The sequence below is a fragment of the Megalobrama amblycephala genome, linkage group LG1 (genome assembly GCF_018812025.1).
Source record: "Megalobrama amblycephala isolate DHTTF-2021 linkage group LG1, ASM1881202v1, whole genome shotgun sequence".
Classification (NCBI taxonomy): Eukaryota; Metazoa; Chordata; class Actinopteri; order Cypriniformes; family Xenocyprididae; genus Megalobrama; species Megalobrama amblycephala.
In genome coordinates, this window is record NC_063044.1 from 39,148,783 (window position 1) to 39,166,091 (window position 17,309).

General features: G+C 35.2%; 1 protein-coding gene across 3 annotated transcripts; it reads left to right on the forward strand.

Annotated features, from left to right (window-relative positions):
* The first annotated feature begins 5,016 nt into the window (after window positions 1-5,016).
* On the forward strand, window positions 5,017-16,942 carry slc29a4a (solute carrier family 29 member 4a). Of its 3 annotated transcripts, none has more exons than XM_048192381.1 (11): window positions 5,017-5,198; window positions 8,054-8,281; window positions 9,011-9,142; window positions 9,588-9,701; window positions 10,811-10,939; window positions 11,065-11,139; window positions 11,230-11,495; window positions 14,161-14,284; window positions 15,527-15,714; window positions 15,813-16,053; window positions 16,199-16,942. In XM_048192381.1, the coding sequence occupies exons 2-11, from the start codon at window positions 8,119-8,121 to the stop codon at window positions 16,330-16,332; spliced, it is 1,566 nt and encodes a 521-aa protein (XP_048048338.1). In that variant the 5' UTR covers window positions 5,017-5,198; window positions 8,054-8,118; the 3' UTR covers window positions 16,333-16,942. The 3 variants fall into 3 exon arrangements, with proteins under 3 accessions (XP_048048338.1, XP_048048337.1, XP_048048343.1); XM_048192380.1 differs by having other exon boundaries at window positions 5,018-5,260; XM_048192386.1 differs by having other exon boundaries at window positions 5,019-5,260; window positions 11,230-11,486.
* Window positions 16,943-17,309: the final 367 nt, after the last annotated feature.

The window sequence follows — 17,309 nt, forward strand, 5'->3', positions numbered from 1 at the left end:
GGTGTGCTGGCTGATATGGTTGTTTTTTGTAATAGGAAAAAAATTACTAAGTTCACAGCTAAATACATGAAATTACAGATAGGTAATTATCTTTATGCCAATAATGCACTGGGTGAATATGAGACTCAGAATGCCTTGTTTTAATATAATTTGATATCTGTACAAGAATATTATGCCAGGGATTTTATGTCTTAATAAAAATAATATATAAAACAGACAAATATGCATGCTGTCAAATTGCAAATGGTAAAGGACAAATTACGGTAAACACTGCCATTACCATTTCACTCAAAATGTAGAAAATGCCTTTTGGGAAAATGCCTTTGAGCCATTTTGTTCTCTCACAGAGCAGGTGATAGAGGAGGTAATGAAACAGCCCAGTCAGCTTTGTGAATACACAAGCACAGAGGCCTTCTGGGGAAATGTCATTGGGTAGGAAATTAGATTCCCACTGGGTAAATAGAACATCCAGGCTAAGAACGACTCGTTTAACTCATGTAAGAAGGATTTATTTCGCCAGATCCTTATGCTTGCAAATGCTGCATGTGAAAACAAAAGGCATATATATAGAATGATAACTCATTGATTGAATGATATTAATTTGCTTCCTTATGAATATCAGTCAACCAAACAATTGCCATATTTTTAAATATAGAATGTCCTGAATCAATCATTCTGCAAGGAAACAAGATAGTTACCTTACACTTTTGAAGGACGTAATGGGAAATGTTCAGTAAACAGAGTCAAAACTGCTAATTTATGAATATAAGTGTGGTTAAATGTGGAACAACATCAAGGGATTCAAATATTGCTGGGCTCAGCCATACACAAAGTGTATTATTTCATTGCTAAATGGTAAATAATAAAGTGTGCATTTTCAACCTTTCTCAATATTGTTTGAATTAATACCTCAAAGAGAAAATATTAAGTTGACATTTTCTTTTACATTGTTACAGAATCATCGTTACAGAAGTGTGTGATATGCTATTTATTATAAAGTAAACACAGAGGACCCTTTATAGGGTATATAGGGCATAGTTTATTTGACAGGTTAACACTGCATTTTGTCCCCTTGTTTTTGTTGTTTTCTTACTCTATATGTGATGACAGGTATATAACAGCAGCATTATGTATTATGCATGTAGTATATAGTCCTTCCCACTTGTACATTCAAAATGTAAAGGTGTCTACTGATTCCTCCAAGAGTCACTGTTGAGCTTTGATCTTACCCAATAATGCTGTCTGGACATCTGATGTGTATTGCACAACAGTACAACACAATGCTTATCCAAAAGATAATCGAGAACTTTTAATAATGACAAAATGACCCTACTTCTGCATATTTATATGCAGTTGTTTCCACTGTTTCCAATCTGTTGTCAAAGTATTTTTTATTTTTTTTTCAAAATGTGTTATAGGACTGTTTTGGCTGTTTTGTTTGTTTGTTTGTTTGTTTGTTTTTCTCCTAAAGAGGCCAATGTACAAACCTGATTCCAAAAAAGTTGGGACACTGTACAAATTGTGAATAAAAAAGAATGCAATAATTTTCAAATCTCATAAACTTACATTTTATTCACAATAGAATATAGATAACATATCAAATGTTGAAAGTGAGACATTTTGAAATGTCATGTCAAATATTGGCTCATTTTGGATTTCATGTGAGCTACACATTCCAAAAAAGTTGGGACAGGTAGCAATAAGAGGCTGGAAAAGTTAAATGTACATATAAGGAACAGCTGGATTTGCAACTTATTAGGTCAACTGGCAACGTGATTGGGTATAAAAAGAGCCTCTCAGAGTGGCAGTGTCTCTCAGAAGTCAAGATGGACAGAGGATCACCAATTCCCCCAATGCTGCGGCGAAAAATAGTGGAGCAATATCAGAAAGGAGTTTCTCAGAGAAAAATTGCAAAGAGTTTGAAGTTATCATCATCTATAGTGCATAATATCATCCAAAGATTCAGAGAATCTGGAACAATCTCTGTGCGTAAGGGTCAAGGCTGGAAAACCATACTGGATGCCCGTGATCTTCGGGCCCTTAGACGGCACTGCATCACATACAGGAATGCTACTGTAATGGAAATCACAACATGGGCTCAGGAATACTTCCTTCACTGTCGGTGAACACAATCCACCGTGCCATTCGCCGTTGCCGGCTAAAACTCTATAGGTCAAAAAAGAAGCCATATCCAAACATGATCCAGAAGCGCAGGCATTTTCTCTGGGCCAAGGCTCGTTTAAAATGGACTGTGGCAAAGTGGAAAACTGTTCTGTGGTCAGACGAATCAAAATTTGAAGTGCTTTTTGGAAAACTGGGACGCCATGTCATCCGGACTAAAGAGGACAAAGACTACCCAAGTTGTTATCAGCGCTCAGTTCAGAAGCCTGCATCTTTATGGGGTTGCATGAGTGCGTGTGGCATGGGCAGCTTACACATCTGGAAAGGCACCATCAATGCTGAAAGGTATATCCAAGTTCTAGAACAACATATGCTCCCATCCAGACGTCGTCTCTTTCAGGGAAGACCTTGCATTTTCCAACATGACAATGCCAGACCACATACTGCATCAATTACAACATCATGGCTGCGTAGAAGAAGGATCCGGGTACTGAAATGGCCAGCCTGCAGTCCAGATCTTTCACCCATAGAAAACATTTGGCACATCATAAAGAGGAAGATGTGACAAAGAAGACCTAAGACAGTTGAGCAACTAGAAGCCTGTATTAGACAAGAATGGGACAACATTCCCATTCCTAAACTTGAGCAACTTGTCTCCTCAGTCCCCAGACGTTTGCAGACTGTTATAAAACGAAGAGGGGATGCCACACAGTGGTAAACATGGCCTTGTCCCAACTTTTTTGAGATGTGTTGATGCCATGAAATTTAAAATCAACTTATCTTTCCCTTAAAATTATACATTTTCTCAGTTTAAACATTTGATATGTCATCTATGTTGTATTCTGAATAAAATATTGAAATTTGAAACTTCCACATCATTGCATTCTGTTTTTATTCACAATTTCTACTGTGTCCCAACTTTTTTGGAATCGGGTTTATAATAGGTGCAGATTGGGGGACACCCCGGCAGAGAAGGCTAAGAGGCATTGGAGGAGGTGAGTTGCTGATGTAGGGTCCACTAGGTAGGACTTATGATGAGGATTTATCCTCAGGAGCATGGAGATGTGACAGTGCATCAGCTTTGGCATTCTTTGCACCTGGTCGAAAAGAGATAGAGAAATTGAAGCGTGTGAAGAAAAATGCCCATTTCGCCTGTCAGGGATTGAGTCTCTTGGCATCTCTGAGGTATTCTAGATTTTTTTTATCAGTAAGAACTGTGAATGGATGTTGAGCACCCTCCAGCCAATGCCTCCATTGGTGAGCAGTTCTGGGTTGTAGTTTCTCTCTGCCAAAAGAAGGCACATGGATGGAGTCAGGCTGGGTTTCCCCTGAGATGGCAATGCTCCTACCTTGGTGGTGGATGCATCAACTTTGATGACAAAGGGCTTGTTGGGTTCTGGACGGATCAGGAGCAGCGCACTGATGAATTCTTATAACCAAGAAACTGCACTGAGGACTGGTGAAAGGAGCATTTTTCAGCTTTCAGAAATTGATGGTGTTCTCTCAGGTGTTGGAGGACCTCTGACACATGCTGACGATGTTCGGCAATACTCTGGGTATACACAAAGATGTCATTAATGTATACTAATACAGATCAGTGGATGAAGTCCTGGAGTATCTCATGCATAAAGTCCTGGAATACGGTGGGATCATTGACCAGGCCATACGGCATAACAAGATATTCATAGTGCCCTGTAGGTGTCAGACAGGTAGTGCAAACATCTAAACATAACTGTGACCGGACAGAGAATGAATGTGAGGGACCAACTTATATAGCAAACACAAATGAGGATGACTAATGGGACACAGCTGATACATATGAACTAATAATGATGGTAACCAGGGAGACAGATGAGTGGTGGGAAACTGAACAAAGGAACATGTGACAAATGAAAAGCAAACTGAAGGTCCATGAACAAAACTAAACTGATTGTGACTGTGTCTTAATGTATTTAAACAATACTTAAATGTTTTATAGCAAAAGTTCATTGACCAAATAGTCTAAATTTTAAAAAGGAAAGAGGATTTGGAAAAGAAAAAGTCCACGTTTCATTTTGCTGCCACCTATTGATGAACTATTGCAGCATTAAAAGGTGATGTATGCTTTTTATCATATTTTTTTATAAATAAAAGTTTATGCAAGTAAAATGAATATATTTGTTTGAAAGCAATTCAGAGTAATATTGATGTTGTTTTGTTAGAAAAAAAATATATAAGTTTCATAAATATAGACTGTTTTGAGCAGTCAAGAGTTACACATTTCAAATGAATTTAAATCCATTGAAGTCAATGGAGTTCATACTGATAATTCTCATGTTCTTATAAATTTCATCTAATTATATATTCAAATAAAATTTCTCAAAAATATATATATATATATATATATATATATATATATATATATATATATATATAGCTCTTGAAAAATCTGAAATTTCAAAGAATTTTTCAATTCTTTTAATTAATAAAAAAAGGGGTAAATATAGTAATAACATGGTAAAAACATGGTAACATTCAAAACTATTGTTAATTAATGAGAAGTTAATGATTAGATACAATATGGTTTTAGCTGAAAAATATAAAGTTATGACTATTTTATAAGCTTATTCCACCAGGTCCAAACAGACCCATGGTATGCAAAAAGGTGTGTGCAGGTTTTTTAATGCATTATAGGAGGAAAAATATGAAATCTTACTGATCCCAAACTATCCAAACAGTATATTATTATTACAAGGATTTAAAAAAATGTATCTATTCAGAAATAATGAGAACTGAATACTTATATTTAAATTGCGAAACTGCATGATAATCATTGATTAGTTTCGCATTTATTATTCATTGCGATATGGAAATTCAGAATCATGAAGTGCACTAATGCAGGTTTCCTTTAATAAAGCGATAATGAAAGCGGGTTGCCTTGGCAGACAGCTGGAGGCTTATAGACCGATACAAACGGGTTGTGTGGGAGGGAGAATGACAGCGGCTCTGTGGCTCTTCACCTTGGCAAGGAGGATATTTACACCGGAGAACCTAAACATCACCGCACGGATGATGAAAATGCTTCATGTGTAAAGAAGGTTTGTGGTTACACAGAATAACATGCGAACAAGGCAGGAAAGAGACATTTAAATTTCCGGGGGTAAGATTTAACCTGTTGTCTTTCTGATAACTGTATCGCTTTTGTCTCTCTAAATGATGCATGAGCGCTGCTAGATGAATAATGGAAATATATGCTGCGATTTGACTGTATGACTATAACAAGTCCCGTGAGAGCAACAAAGCACCTGAAAGATAGCAGAAAATGATGTGAGGTTTTCTCTCAGGGATGGTGTGTTTTGAAAAGAAGAAAGTGATTAAATTAGTGCCCACTGAAAGGCGTGTTGACGTACTGCTAATTATATGTAGCGAAGTGCACGATTAGTTTGTTTTTCATTCGCAAGTTTTCATACTTCATTTGGATTTAGACTTAGTCCAATGCGTCTTGTTTTTTATAACATTTTTACACGAATTTCAGATATTTGACTTATGTTAAACACACAACAACACTAGGCTATATCACAACAAAGCACGCGAGCATCAGGTCCTTTTATTGTTCCTCTTACATCCTTCATCTGCATTCATCAGCTTATTTTCTATTCTATTCATTTTGGGAAGCTTTTATATATTTATACATATATTCATTTCCTTGCGTGTACTTATCATTTTCATCTAGCCTATAGAGAATTACCGTAAATAAGCGGAGTAAAATGAGTCTGACACATCCTGACAGTTCATGGTTCAGGAGCAGGTGTTGCTCTTGTGCTTTTATTTGCTAGTTTCATCACTGTTGACATACAGTATCTTAGTTAAACAGCATGAGCCACTATGACAATATATGCTACATGACAGCTTGGTGAATATGTTGTATGTCTTAGTGTTTGGTTACAAGCTCTCATTGTGTAAATTATTGACAATGAACCATTGGTTTTGGTTTGTTCATCACTCAGTTCAACACGGGTTGGATAAGGCACAAAATGTGCCTAACCGCACTCTAGTCAGTGACGTAACATTGATATCAAAGATTGCTTTTCTTTTGATCCAGTCATGCTCTGCTAGCCCCAGCCTCCTTCAAAGGACGCATTGGCAGATTTCCAAGATGAGAAAAATTTCAATAGCACGTCCAACATCTTGGCCAATGCTCTGCTCGCTGGAAGTGCCTGATTTGCATTAACGGAATAGATTTTTTGAGCTTGTCTGACTGTCCCTTCCTAAAATAGAATACACAGGGATGCAATACATCCCTTGACAAATTCATTAGTAATGATGCACACACATGCATATGCAAATATAAAGAAAACATTACCTGCACTTGCACACAGGCATACGGAAGAGCCAAAAGTGAAATGTCACATAGCATGGTTGACTTAACAGAAAGTGGCTTGAGGCTGCTCTTCAGCCTTCACATGCTTTTATTACACTTCACTGTTCAGTCACTAGAGCCAATTTGACATCACAGGGCCCTTTAATCTCAGTGGGGGAAAAAGCTCAAATCAAGAGTCATAATGCCTATAAAATGTGTATTGAACTTTGTTTACATCAGAAATGCATGCAAAAGAAAAACACAGAATACATGTAACTATCTTTTAAGTATTATTTACTTGTTTAAGATGCTGAGATTGATCAGAATGTCATTATCTTATGTGATTATGTTACATGGTGCATCGTTATTTATAAAAAAAAAAAAAAAAAAAAATATATATATATATATATATATATATATATATATATATACACACACTTTTAAAAACCTTATTCGTCAATGACCCATATATATATATATATATATATATGGGTCATTGATGAATAAGATTTTTAAAAGTGTAAAAAAAAAAAACATAATGGAGATATAATTAATTTGTAAGTTTTATTAAGTTTTAACAATGTTGTGTGTTATGTGGTTTTATAATCAGTTAACACTGCTTTTGACATTTTTTACAAGATGGACAAAATTTGTCATATTTGTCAAAAAAGTCATTCAGTTTAACCAAAATTTTGGTTTTACCGAATGACACTTTTGGTTACACCGAATGACGATATTTTCAAACAATGTGAACAGGCTGATATCAAAAGGACAATCAAACCTTTTATATTTATTGCAACACTTTCCATGTTTTATAGCGGTTGTACCGAATGACCTGATGTTTCGGGACATGCGTATGAGCGAGTGAAAACATGAATTTTTCTATTAGTTAAGAGAGAGTTAGTTATTTTGCTTCACAATCATGTGGTCCTTTGCAGGTGACTGAATGATGTCAAGTCCTGTCACATGATATTGACCGCATAACTTGATCCAAAATGGTCCCTTTATATTGGTTGCTCCGAATGACATCAATGAAATAAATTTTTCTGGACATTCTTCCTCAAAACAAAGCAACGACTTCTACACATAATTTTAATACCATGTTGCACTATGTTGATATATGATGTTATAAAATCATGCCAGAATAAAAAAATATATACATTTATTACATTTTAAGATATTTTAATCACAAATGAAATTACTGTATTGGCCTTTGGACGGTTAAACTGAATTACCTTTTGACACTTCAAAATCTTTAAAATACCTTTATATGTTGCAAAATATAATTAAAACCTTTTGGATTCAATAAAAGAGATCTAGTTGTACTACCTTACACACTTTGGATGTCATATCTTTGTTTTTTATTATTATTAAGGCCTTTGGACAAAAAAATGACCCGTCACGTCATTGACCCTTATATTAATGTGATTTAAAAACTATAAAAAATCAATTATTACAAGTCTTTAAAATGACTTTAAATTTTGAGAGTAACTAAAACTAAAAATCTAGATATTTATAGTTTTGTATGTAATGTATAGCATCTAATCTGTATTGTAAGTTGCTGACACACAAATAATTTTCATCCTCTTACAGATCATATTTCTGCCACTGTTAAAAAAAGGCCTTTTTGAAAGACATCTCAGCCCAAAACGTGGAATATGGGCTCAAAAGGAGTAGAGAGACGTAAACAGGCCACCCCTGGCACGACCCCCGAGGGCAATGTGGTGATGAGCTTCAGTTTTGAAAGCTATCAGCTGGAAGAAGAGGACAGCCAGGTGAAAGACATCTCTGATAAAGGAGTGCTGGCCCTTTCAGAACCTGGTGAGTCTTTGATGCATATGATGTGCCTCAATTTGACTACAAATGGTCATTTGAGTCACTATTTCATATTAGCTGTGTTCGTATAATGTGTATAAATACATGCTTTGGTTTGGCAAGGATAAAGGCTTTGGTTGGAAAGGTTACATTACTTGGCATGTACTTGCTGCATCTAATCATGTTATGTGGAGAGTCTTTTGTCCCCTCATGTTGCCTGGTTACAAAGGTCACGCTTATTAAATCAGTTTTTTCAGGAGAACAGGTTACTCCTTGATCTTTCGCATAAGAGATACTGTGGAGTTTGGTAGGCCATATATATATATATATATATATATATATATATATATATATATATATATATATATATATATATATATATATATATATATATATACATTTTCATTTTTAAACATGATTTCATTTCTTCCATCTCTTAAATTAGGCATGTAGTGCTAAAGCACTAAAGCTGTACAACCATGAGGAAGCCAGCAAGAGGCACAGAAGTGCTTCCATCAATCAGTTCCTCATCCAGAAAGAGAGAGAGAGAGCAAAATGTCAAATGTCTCATACATATGCATAAATATACTTCAAAGAGACTGCAGACAGGCTAGGAGACAAATATTTAAAATGCATATACTTGGAAATGTCATACAAATAAAACATAGATGGGACTTTGTTTCTAACTCTGACTTGTTGTTTGTGCATACAAATGTGTGTGATTTCTGTGCATAGTGTTTGAGGAACCTATTCCAGATGACCGTTACCATGGGATCTATTTTGCCATGCTCCTGGCTGGAGTGGGCTTCCTGCTGCCTTACAATAGCTTTATTACAGACGTTGACTACCTGCATCATAAATTTGAAGGTACTCCATTATATTTATGCCTCATATCTTACTTAGCATTTATAACTGTAAAATTAAATCAAGTCACTTATGATTTATGTTAATTATTGTGAGTTTTAAAACATTTTCTTTTTTGTATTTTATTGTATATATATATATATATATATATATATATATATATATATATATATATTTAATCTAAATATACAATTTATTTATTACAAATATAAATATACTAATATAATAAGATGAGTATAATAGATTAAAATGTAGTATAATAAAAAGTTTGGGGTCAGTATGTTTTTTTTAAAGAAATGTATACTTTATTCAGCAATTAAATTGAACAAATTTAACAATTAAACGATTATTTTAACATTTTGGATCTGATATCTGAAAATGCATGACACTTTGTGGTTCGTGCAATACATTTGGAGGTCATTTTCTCTTTGTCTTCTGTGTCTTGCAGGAACATCTATCGTGTTTGACATGGGTTTAACATATATTCTTGTGGCCCTAGTGGCCGTGATCCTAAACAATGTCCTGGTGGAGATGCTGAGCCTGCACACCAGGATCACTGTGGGTGAGTCTGTTTATGTAGAGCACAAAGGGATGGGGGAGGAGGCCGCTGATTGACCTGAGCGAGCGATTGCCCTGAGGGGAAAGGGAGGAGCGTCAACAGTCCAGTCTGACAGCTGCATCACTCATCTGAACCTGAAGAATAGCACTCGCAAAATACTGCTAAATACACTCAAAGAAGATGGATCACATGTAATGGAAACAGTAGAAAAACACAGGGAAACTGGTTGATGACACACACTGCCACAAACTCTTCATTAGCGACCGCCAAGAATTGCAGCAAACAGGGAATAATATGTCCATTTCATGTTTTTAATGAAATTGTTCATCTAGAACGCATTTTTCCATTCCACCATGCTACTTTTCCATTGTTTTCCAATGTAAACACGTGCTAGATGGATGTCTTTAACCATTGCGCTCATGTCTTGTGTCTTTTGCAAAAAAACAAAGTCGTTAAATTACAAAAACAAATTCGTTAAATTACGAATTTGTTCTCATAATTTAACGACTTTTTTCTCATAAATTAATGACTTTATTCTCATAATTTAATGAGTTTATTCTCATAATTTAATGAGTTTATTCTCAACATTTTATCTCGACTTTTTTCTCGAAATTTAACGACATTTTTCTCATAATTTAACGAATTTGTTCTCGTAATTTAACGACTTTTTCTCGTAATTTAATTAGTTTATTCTCAACATTTTATCTCGACTTTTTTCTTGAAATTTTACGAGTTTTTTCTCAACATTTTATCTAGACTTTTTTCTCGAAATTTAATGAGTTTATTCTCAACATTTTATCTCAACTTTTTTCTTGAAATTTAACGAGTTTTTTCTCGTAATTTAATGAGTTTATTCTCAACATTTTATCTCAACTTTTTTCTTGAAATTTAACGACTTTTTTCTCGAAATTTAACGAGTTTATTCTCAACATTTTATTTTGAATTTTTTCTCGAAATTTAACGACTTTTTTCTCGAAATTTAACATCTTTAATCTCGAGATGTTTTTTTTTATTTTTATTATTGCTTGGCCCTAATCCTCTTCCGTAAAACATAGTTTGATTTTGAGTTTTGCTATGTCAGATTTGTTTATATCTGAGATCATCTCTTGCAGGATACCTCTTTGCACTTGGACCTCTGCTTTTTGTCACCATTTTTGATGTGTGGCTGGAGAAGTTCACCACAAAGCAGGCATACGTCATCAATCTGATGTCTATGGGCACTGTGGCATTTGGGTGTACTGGTATTTATTCATATTTTCCTTTCTGCAGAATCATGTTGGGAGTCTCTGTCATTCTTTCATGCTCAGAACATCGTGTTCCCAACCATTTCCAGCCATAACAGTCTTTTAACCTGTTGTGTCTCCAGTGCAGCAGTCCAGTTTCTATGGATACATGGGGATGCTTCCCAAACGCTACACTCAGGGCGTGATGACCGGAGAGAGTAAGAGGCTTTTTGCCATCTAATGTTGTCATGATGTTTGAGCTAACTTCAAAAACAAGATTCTAATTGCTTTTTTTTTTTTCTATGTAGGCACAGCAGGAGTAATCATTTCACTCAGCCGAATCTTCACCAAACTCTTGATCAAAAACGAGAGGGAGAACACCATCATCTTCTTCGTCATTTCCATCTGTATGGTGCTGGTTTGTTTTGTTCTGCACATGCTGGTGCGACGGACACGCTTTGTCCAGTACTACACGAGTCTGGCACGACAGGGCCTGTCCCATGCCAAAGACCATCCACACCACGGAACTCAGTACCAGGTCCACCATGATGTCATTACAGAAGAAGTAAGATTTGTAAGTTTTGCATGTCAAATGCGAGAAGGACATATTAAGGTCAATGACCTTTCTCTAATAGTGATCCTGTTATTCTTCTGAACAAACAAATGGCATTTTCACCACATCTAAAAAAATGTTTTGTTTCAGTTTGTGCTGGACGTGAGATTTTAAATATATTTTATTTTTAGAATAAAAATAAAATGTATCTATTTTTTAATATTTCATCTATTTTTAGAATAGTCGCAGACTCCTTGCTTTCTTAAAGGCTAGTTTCATAGCTAGTATTTTATTCATTCAAATGCACACAATTAAACAACAATTTCTCTCTTTTTGCATAATTTCACAAAATTACAGCTTGACTGGGAGTTATGCACATTAGAAAAAAAAAAAAAAAAAAAAAAAAAATATATATATATATATATATAATTATATATATACATATATTATTAAACATTTATTTTGTATTGATATGTATAAATATAAATAGATTAATAAATTATAATTATAAAATGAAAACATTAAAAATACAATTATATAATTTGTATTATACACATATTAGATATATAATACATAATTAATATAAAAGTACATTTAAAAAATATACAAAATGCAATTTTCTAATATACACTGCCCGGCCAAAAAAAAGGTTGCTGTTTGTATTTTAATGGGCAAATAATTAAGAGTCTATGGATGGATCATTATTGCTGTGATTATTATGTTTCTAGCATGTTATATATTTGGCAATGGTTCTTTTAACCCTTAAAGATGAAGTGTGTAGCTTTTCATTTCTTAAACAACCATGTAGGAATATGCATCATTGCCATATTGCAGGATGACAATGTCAAGATTCACCAGGGATAAAACTATGAAAGAATGGTTCAGAGAGCATGAAGAATCATTTTCACACATGAATTGGCACCTCTGAGTCCAGACCTTAAATTCATTGAAAGTCTTTGGGATGTGCTGGAGGAGACTTTACAGAGTGCTCACCTCTTGCATTGTCAATACAAGATCTTAACCAAAAATTGATGCACCTCCTAATGGAAATAACATCACAACATGTATTTCCATCGAGAGGTGCATTTTTGGTCAAGATCTTGTATTGACAATATATTTATAGTTAATGTTCTTGGTGTGCATGGGCCTTTAATTCAGTCATTTATTTTGAGTGTGTCCACAATGTTCTCTAGCTTTCTCATACTTTTGCTTTAAGTGTTTTTGTCATAATTACCGCTGCCCAGCCCGACATGTGAGGTCAGTTTATGCAGGCAAATGTCCCCAAGAATTCTGTGTAAATTAAACAACAAATCTTCTCTCTTTGCAATGTATGGTTTAGAAATCCATTTGGAATTAAATAAATTAGTAGCATTATCATGCTCTGCTGGTAATGTGTGATGAAATTCATTGAAATGTAGAATTGTAAATGTTTAGCGTTTTCTGTAAAATCTCCCATAACTTCATTCTATTTGTGCCGGTCAGTGCTCTCTGAGACTGTGCTCTCAGCGGCCCTGAGAAGCACACAGGAGAGCATGATTTAAGTGCTAACTCAGACACAGTAATATATGAAAAAGCACTTCAGAGTAACTTCATGTATTCCTGTGGGTGACAGACTGAGCACTGCCATTTCTCCTCTCAAAATTTCGTCATCTTCATCCAGAAATTTCCTTGTTTAAAAATCCTAAATGATTGCTAGTCAGATTTTTGTCATAATTGGGAACCGATCTTAAATTCTCCAAAAATATTTGCTCTTACAATCAAACAAAAATGCTAATGAGTATTTATCCTAGGGGGTATTTAGAATTGAATGAGAGAAAAAAATCCATGAACAATCCAATACAAATTCTTTTAAAGTCCCCCTGTGGTGAAAATCAAGTTTTTAATGTTGTTTATATGTATATGTGGTGTTTTTAATATGCTGTAATGCAAATTCATAGGTCAACACCATTGCTGAGTATTTTCTAATTATCTAATTATCATATTCATAGATCTGTGTATATTAAATGAAGCAAAGGTGTAGAGTTACATTCAAGCTATTTTAAGGCATTAAGATTTTTTTCCACAGGAAAAAAACGTTTAAATATGTAATTTTGGTGATCAAAGATGAGTTTTAGGGGATAAAATTATTGACTACAGGGGGACTTGAAGAATGGCTTATTTTTAAAGTAGCAAAGACAAAACACCCCCAAATGAGGCTATATTTGCATCTTAAAGATTCTCTCTGTTAGTCATTGCTGTGTATTAATTTTTGATATATTTAATGCTCTTCTCTGCTATAGCTTAGGTGTAGCTTGTGATACTCTGAAGGGGTATTTCTCCTTGTCTGTGCTGCCGTGGGACCTGAGTGCTCTTGTTTTATTCTCAGCAAATTAAGGAGAGTGGTTTTACTAGCTCAGCCAGACACTTAATCAAGTAATGGCCCTCCTCACAAAACCCCTGCAGAAATGCTAGTTCATCAGGAGGAGCATTACAATATCTGAATGCAGTGCACGCTCTTACAAAGTTGCAGTGACCTGCTTGATGCGGCCATTGGCTCTGATGTGTTACTTTTTGTTTCATGTATTAGTGAATGCAAGGTTGCCATATTGAACCAAAGACTATTATTGATGTCCTATACTATTATACTGTCCTATATCGATATAATGTATTGAGTATGAATTGTTCAGATGTCCTGTCTGTTTTCAAGGGTAATGGTGCAGTGGGCTCTTCCCCAGCTGAAGACGGCTGCACAGATTTTGCTGGAGGAAACACTTATGTAAGATTTGATGTACCCAAACCAAAGATTAAACGGAGCTGGCCAGGCATCAAAGGTGTGATCTAATTTACAGTACTGTATTTTATATAATACTCCTCATGCATGTTACAAAGAAAGTATGATCAATATTACAATTCTAGCCTAAACTGATAAACATATTATTATAAATTATTTTCATTTTCATTGTCATTAACTGAGTGGTTGATATTAAAATCCTATATTATTTCGTCTAAATAAATAAATAAAAATAAATAGCACATCCATCCATCATAAAAATAATCCATACGACTCCAGTGTGTTAATAAAGGCCTTCTGAAGTGAGGCGATGTAGTTTTGCAAGAAAACTATCCATATTTATAACTTTATAAACTATAATAACTGGCTTCCGCAACAGCCGTAAGCGAGTCTAGTTCTGGCGGAAGAGTGACCTTTGACCTGACGCAAGTATTGACAAAGCAAATCAAAATACCGGTCGTGAGTTAGAAGTCTAAAACGAGAATTTTTAAAGAGAAATGTTGGAGGATTTCGATATAAGGGAAGAGGAGCTTGAGTTTGTTGCACAGCCCTATCTGTTTGAACCACGAGAGATGTCTTCTCTCACCTAAGCTCCTACATCATGCCTCGGGTCAGAGGTCGCTCTTCCACCGGAAATCAACTTGCGTACGGCCATTGCCGGAAGCCAGTGATTATAACGTTTTAAATATGGATATTTTTCTTACAAAAATGCATCGCTTCACTTCTAAAGTATATGGACTTCATGCTTGATATATAAAATATGATATATATATATCATATTTTTTTTTTTTTCCAGATAATTAATGTTTCCGATATATTGTGCATTCCCAATTAGCAAGAATTTGCAAATATACTACCATTTAAAAGTTTGAGTTTTTGAAAGAAGTCTCTATATTTGTGACAGCAAAAACAGTAATGTTGAGAAATATTATTTCAGTTAAAAATAACTGTTTTAGATTTGAACATATTTTAAAATAAAATTTATTCCTGTGTTGTCAAAGCTGAATTTTCAGAATCATTACTCCAGTCTTCAGTGTCACATGAGCCTTTTATAGTTTTTATTGCCTAGTATTTTTTGTAAAAACCATGAAGCATTTTTCAGGATACTTTATTTAATAATTAAGTTTAAAAAAATAAAATTAAAAAAACAGCATTTATTTGAAACAGAAATCTTGTGTAACATTAAAAATGGCTTTACTGTCTCTTTTGAACAATATAATGTGTCAAAACAACCTAATTTTCATGTTATTGTGTAATTGAGCAGTGACCCCTTCTGTTGCAGACATGATCCTGCATCGTTATGTAGTTGCCCGGGTGATCTGGACTTACATGCTGTCTATTGCCGTCACTTACTTCATCACGCTGTGTCTTTTCCCTGGACTGGAGTCTGAGATCAGGAATGTCACACTGGGGGAATGGCTGCCCATCCTGATCATGGCCATCTTCAACATATCCGACTTTGTGGGCAAAGTATGTTCCGAGACATAAAGACATTATGAATTATTTGTCGTTTTGAACATTTTTTTAAATTGTCTGATGCCTAATCTTGTCTGTCCGTGTGTGTGTAGATCTTGGCAGCCTTGCCGTATGAATGGAACGGGACTCGTCTTCTCTTCTGCTCCTGTGTGCGAGTAGTTTTCATCCCTCTGTTCATCATGTGTGTGTATCCCGCTCAGAAGCCCACCTTCAGCCACCCGGCATGGCCTTGCATCTTCTCTCTCCTCATGGGCATCACTAATGGCTACTTTGGCAGTGTTCCCATGATTCATGCTGCAGGCAAGGTGGCACCTGAGCAGAGAGAGCTGGCAGGTAAATGTATCACTCCAGTTTGATTCATTGAGTATAAATGCACAAGTCTATGCAGATGAACAGGTGCTTGTATGTAAGATGCATTTATAATCTTCTCTGTAGAGATGCAGTCATTAAATTTAGTTCATGTGATTTTGTCCTACAGGGAACATAATGACTGTGTCCTACATGTCTGGACTGATGTTGGGCTCTGTGGTCGCCTATGCTGCCTACAGTTTCACCGCTTCAGGCTCCATCTTCCACTCAGAGACTGGCTACAACTTCACCCAGGGGTACTAGTACCCCAGTCCAAGCCAAAAAAAAACCAAAACAAAAAAAACATGTCTGTTCCTGTCATCAATCTCATCAGGCGGAACCTTTGCCACACTGTGTAGCAACTCCGCAGTTCCCATTAATCAGACCTCTGCTGCAGGCTTCTTTTGACCCGCCTGCAATGCTGTGTGCCTGTGAATGTAGTCAAATAGATGAAGAAACAAGCTTTGACACTGTAAAGAGTTATATATGTGTTCTGTTGCCTCTTTTGTTCTCTGAGAGTGTTTTCTTCATGTTGCCAAATGTTCTTTGACGGCGCTTTCGTTAAGATGCCAAACGTTTGTTGAGTGGTGATAAAGATGGTAGCAATGTGAAAATCTGGGGTGAATAAGTTTGATGTTTCTCCACATTTGTGTTGTATATGGTATTGACAGACAAACATGAACGTTTATGAGTTAATTCTGACAGAACCAAGGAACTGTACTAAATGAGGGTCGTTATATCTGAATGCATGTTAAAGGGATTTGCCAAAAGAAAATCATAGTCTTTTGAGTGCAATATGGATACTGGACCTTTTTGCTAAAGCTAACTGAATGTAAACATCTCCAAATAAATGCTTCTTTTTTTTTTTTTTTTTTTTTATAAATGTTCCTGCATTTTTCTTTTAGCATTTTTAGTGACATTATCTTCATGCGGTCAAGTCATCTTTATTTATATAGTGCTTTATACAATACAGATTGATTCAAAGCAGCTTTACAGTGATAAACTGGAAAATAATTAAATGATGCAACCAATGATGCTGTAAAAAGAAAATAGTATCATTGTTCAGCTAAAGTCAGTTCAGTGTTGATTCAGTTCTGTTCAATAAGTGAATTAAATTCAGTTATAATGCAGCTTTGCAGAAAATAGCGATCTCACTGTCCAGTTCAGTCAGTTCTCATCCAATAGTGTCAATACAGTCAAATCAATAATACTGCAGAATATTAAGGCGACAGTGGCAAGGA

Excerpts from the sequence above, each read along its gene's own strand:
- slc29a4a (XM_048192381.1), top strand. The coding sequence starts at position 8,119 with ATGGGCTCAAAAGGAGTAGAGAGACGTAAACAGGCCACCCCTGGCACG. Across the intron at positions 10,940-11,064 it reads TGTGGCATTTGGGTGTACTG|TGCAGCAGTCCAGTTTCTAT; the intron begins GTATTTATTCAT and ends TTGTGTCTCCAG. Across the intron at positions 16,054-16,198 it reads TGAGCAGAGAGAGCTGGCAG|GGAACATAATGACTGTGTCC; the intron begins GTAAATGTATCA and ends TTTGTCCTACAG.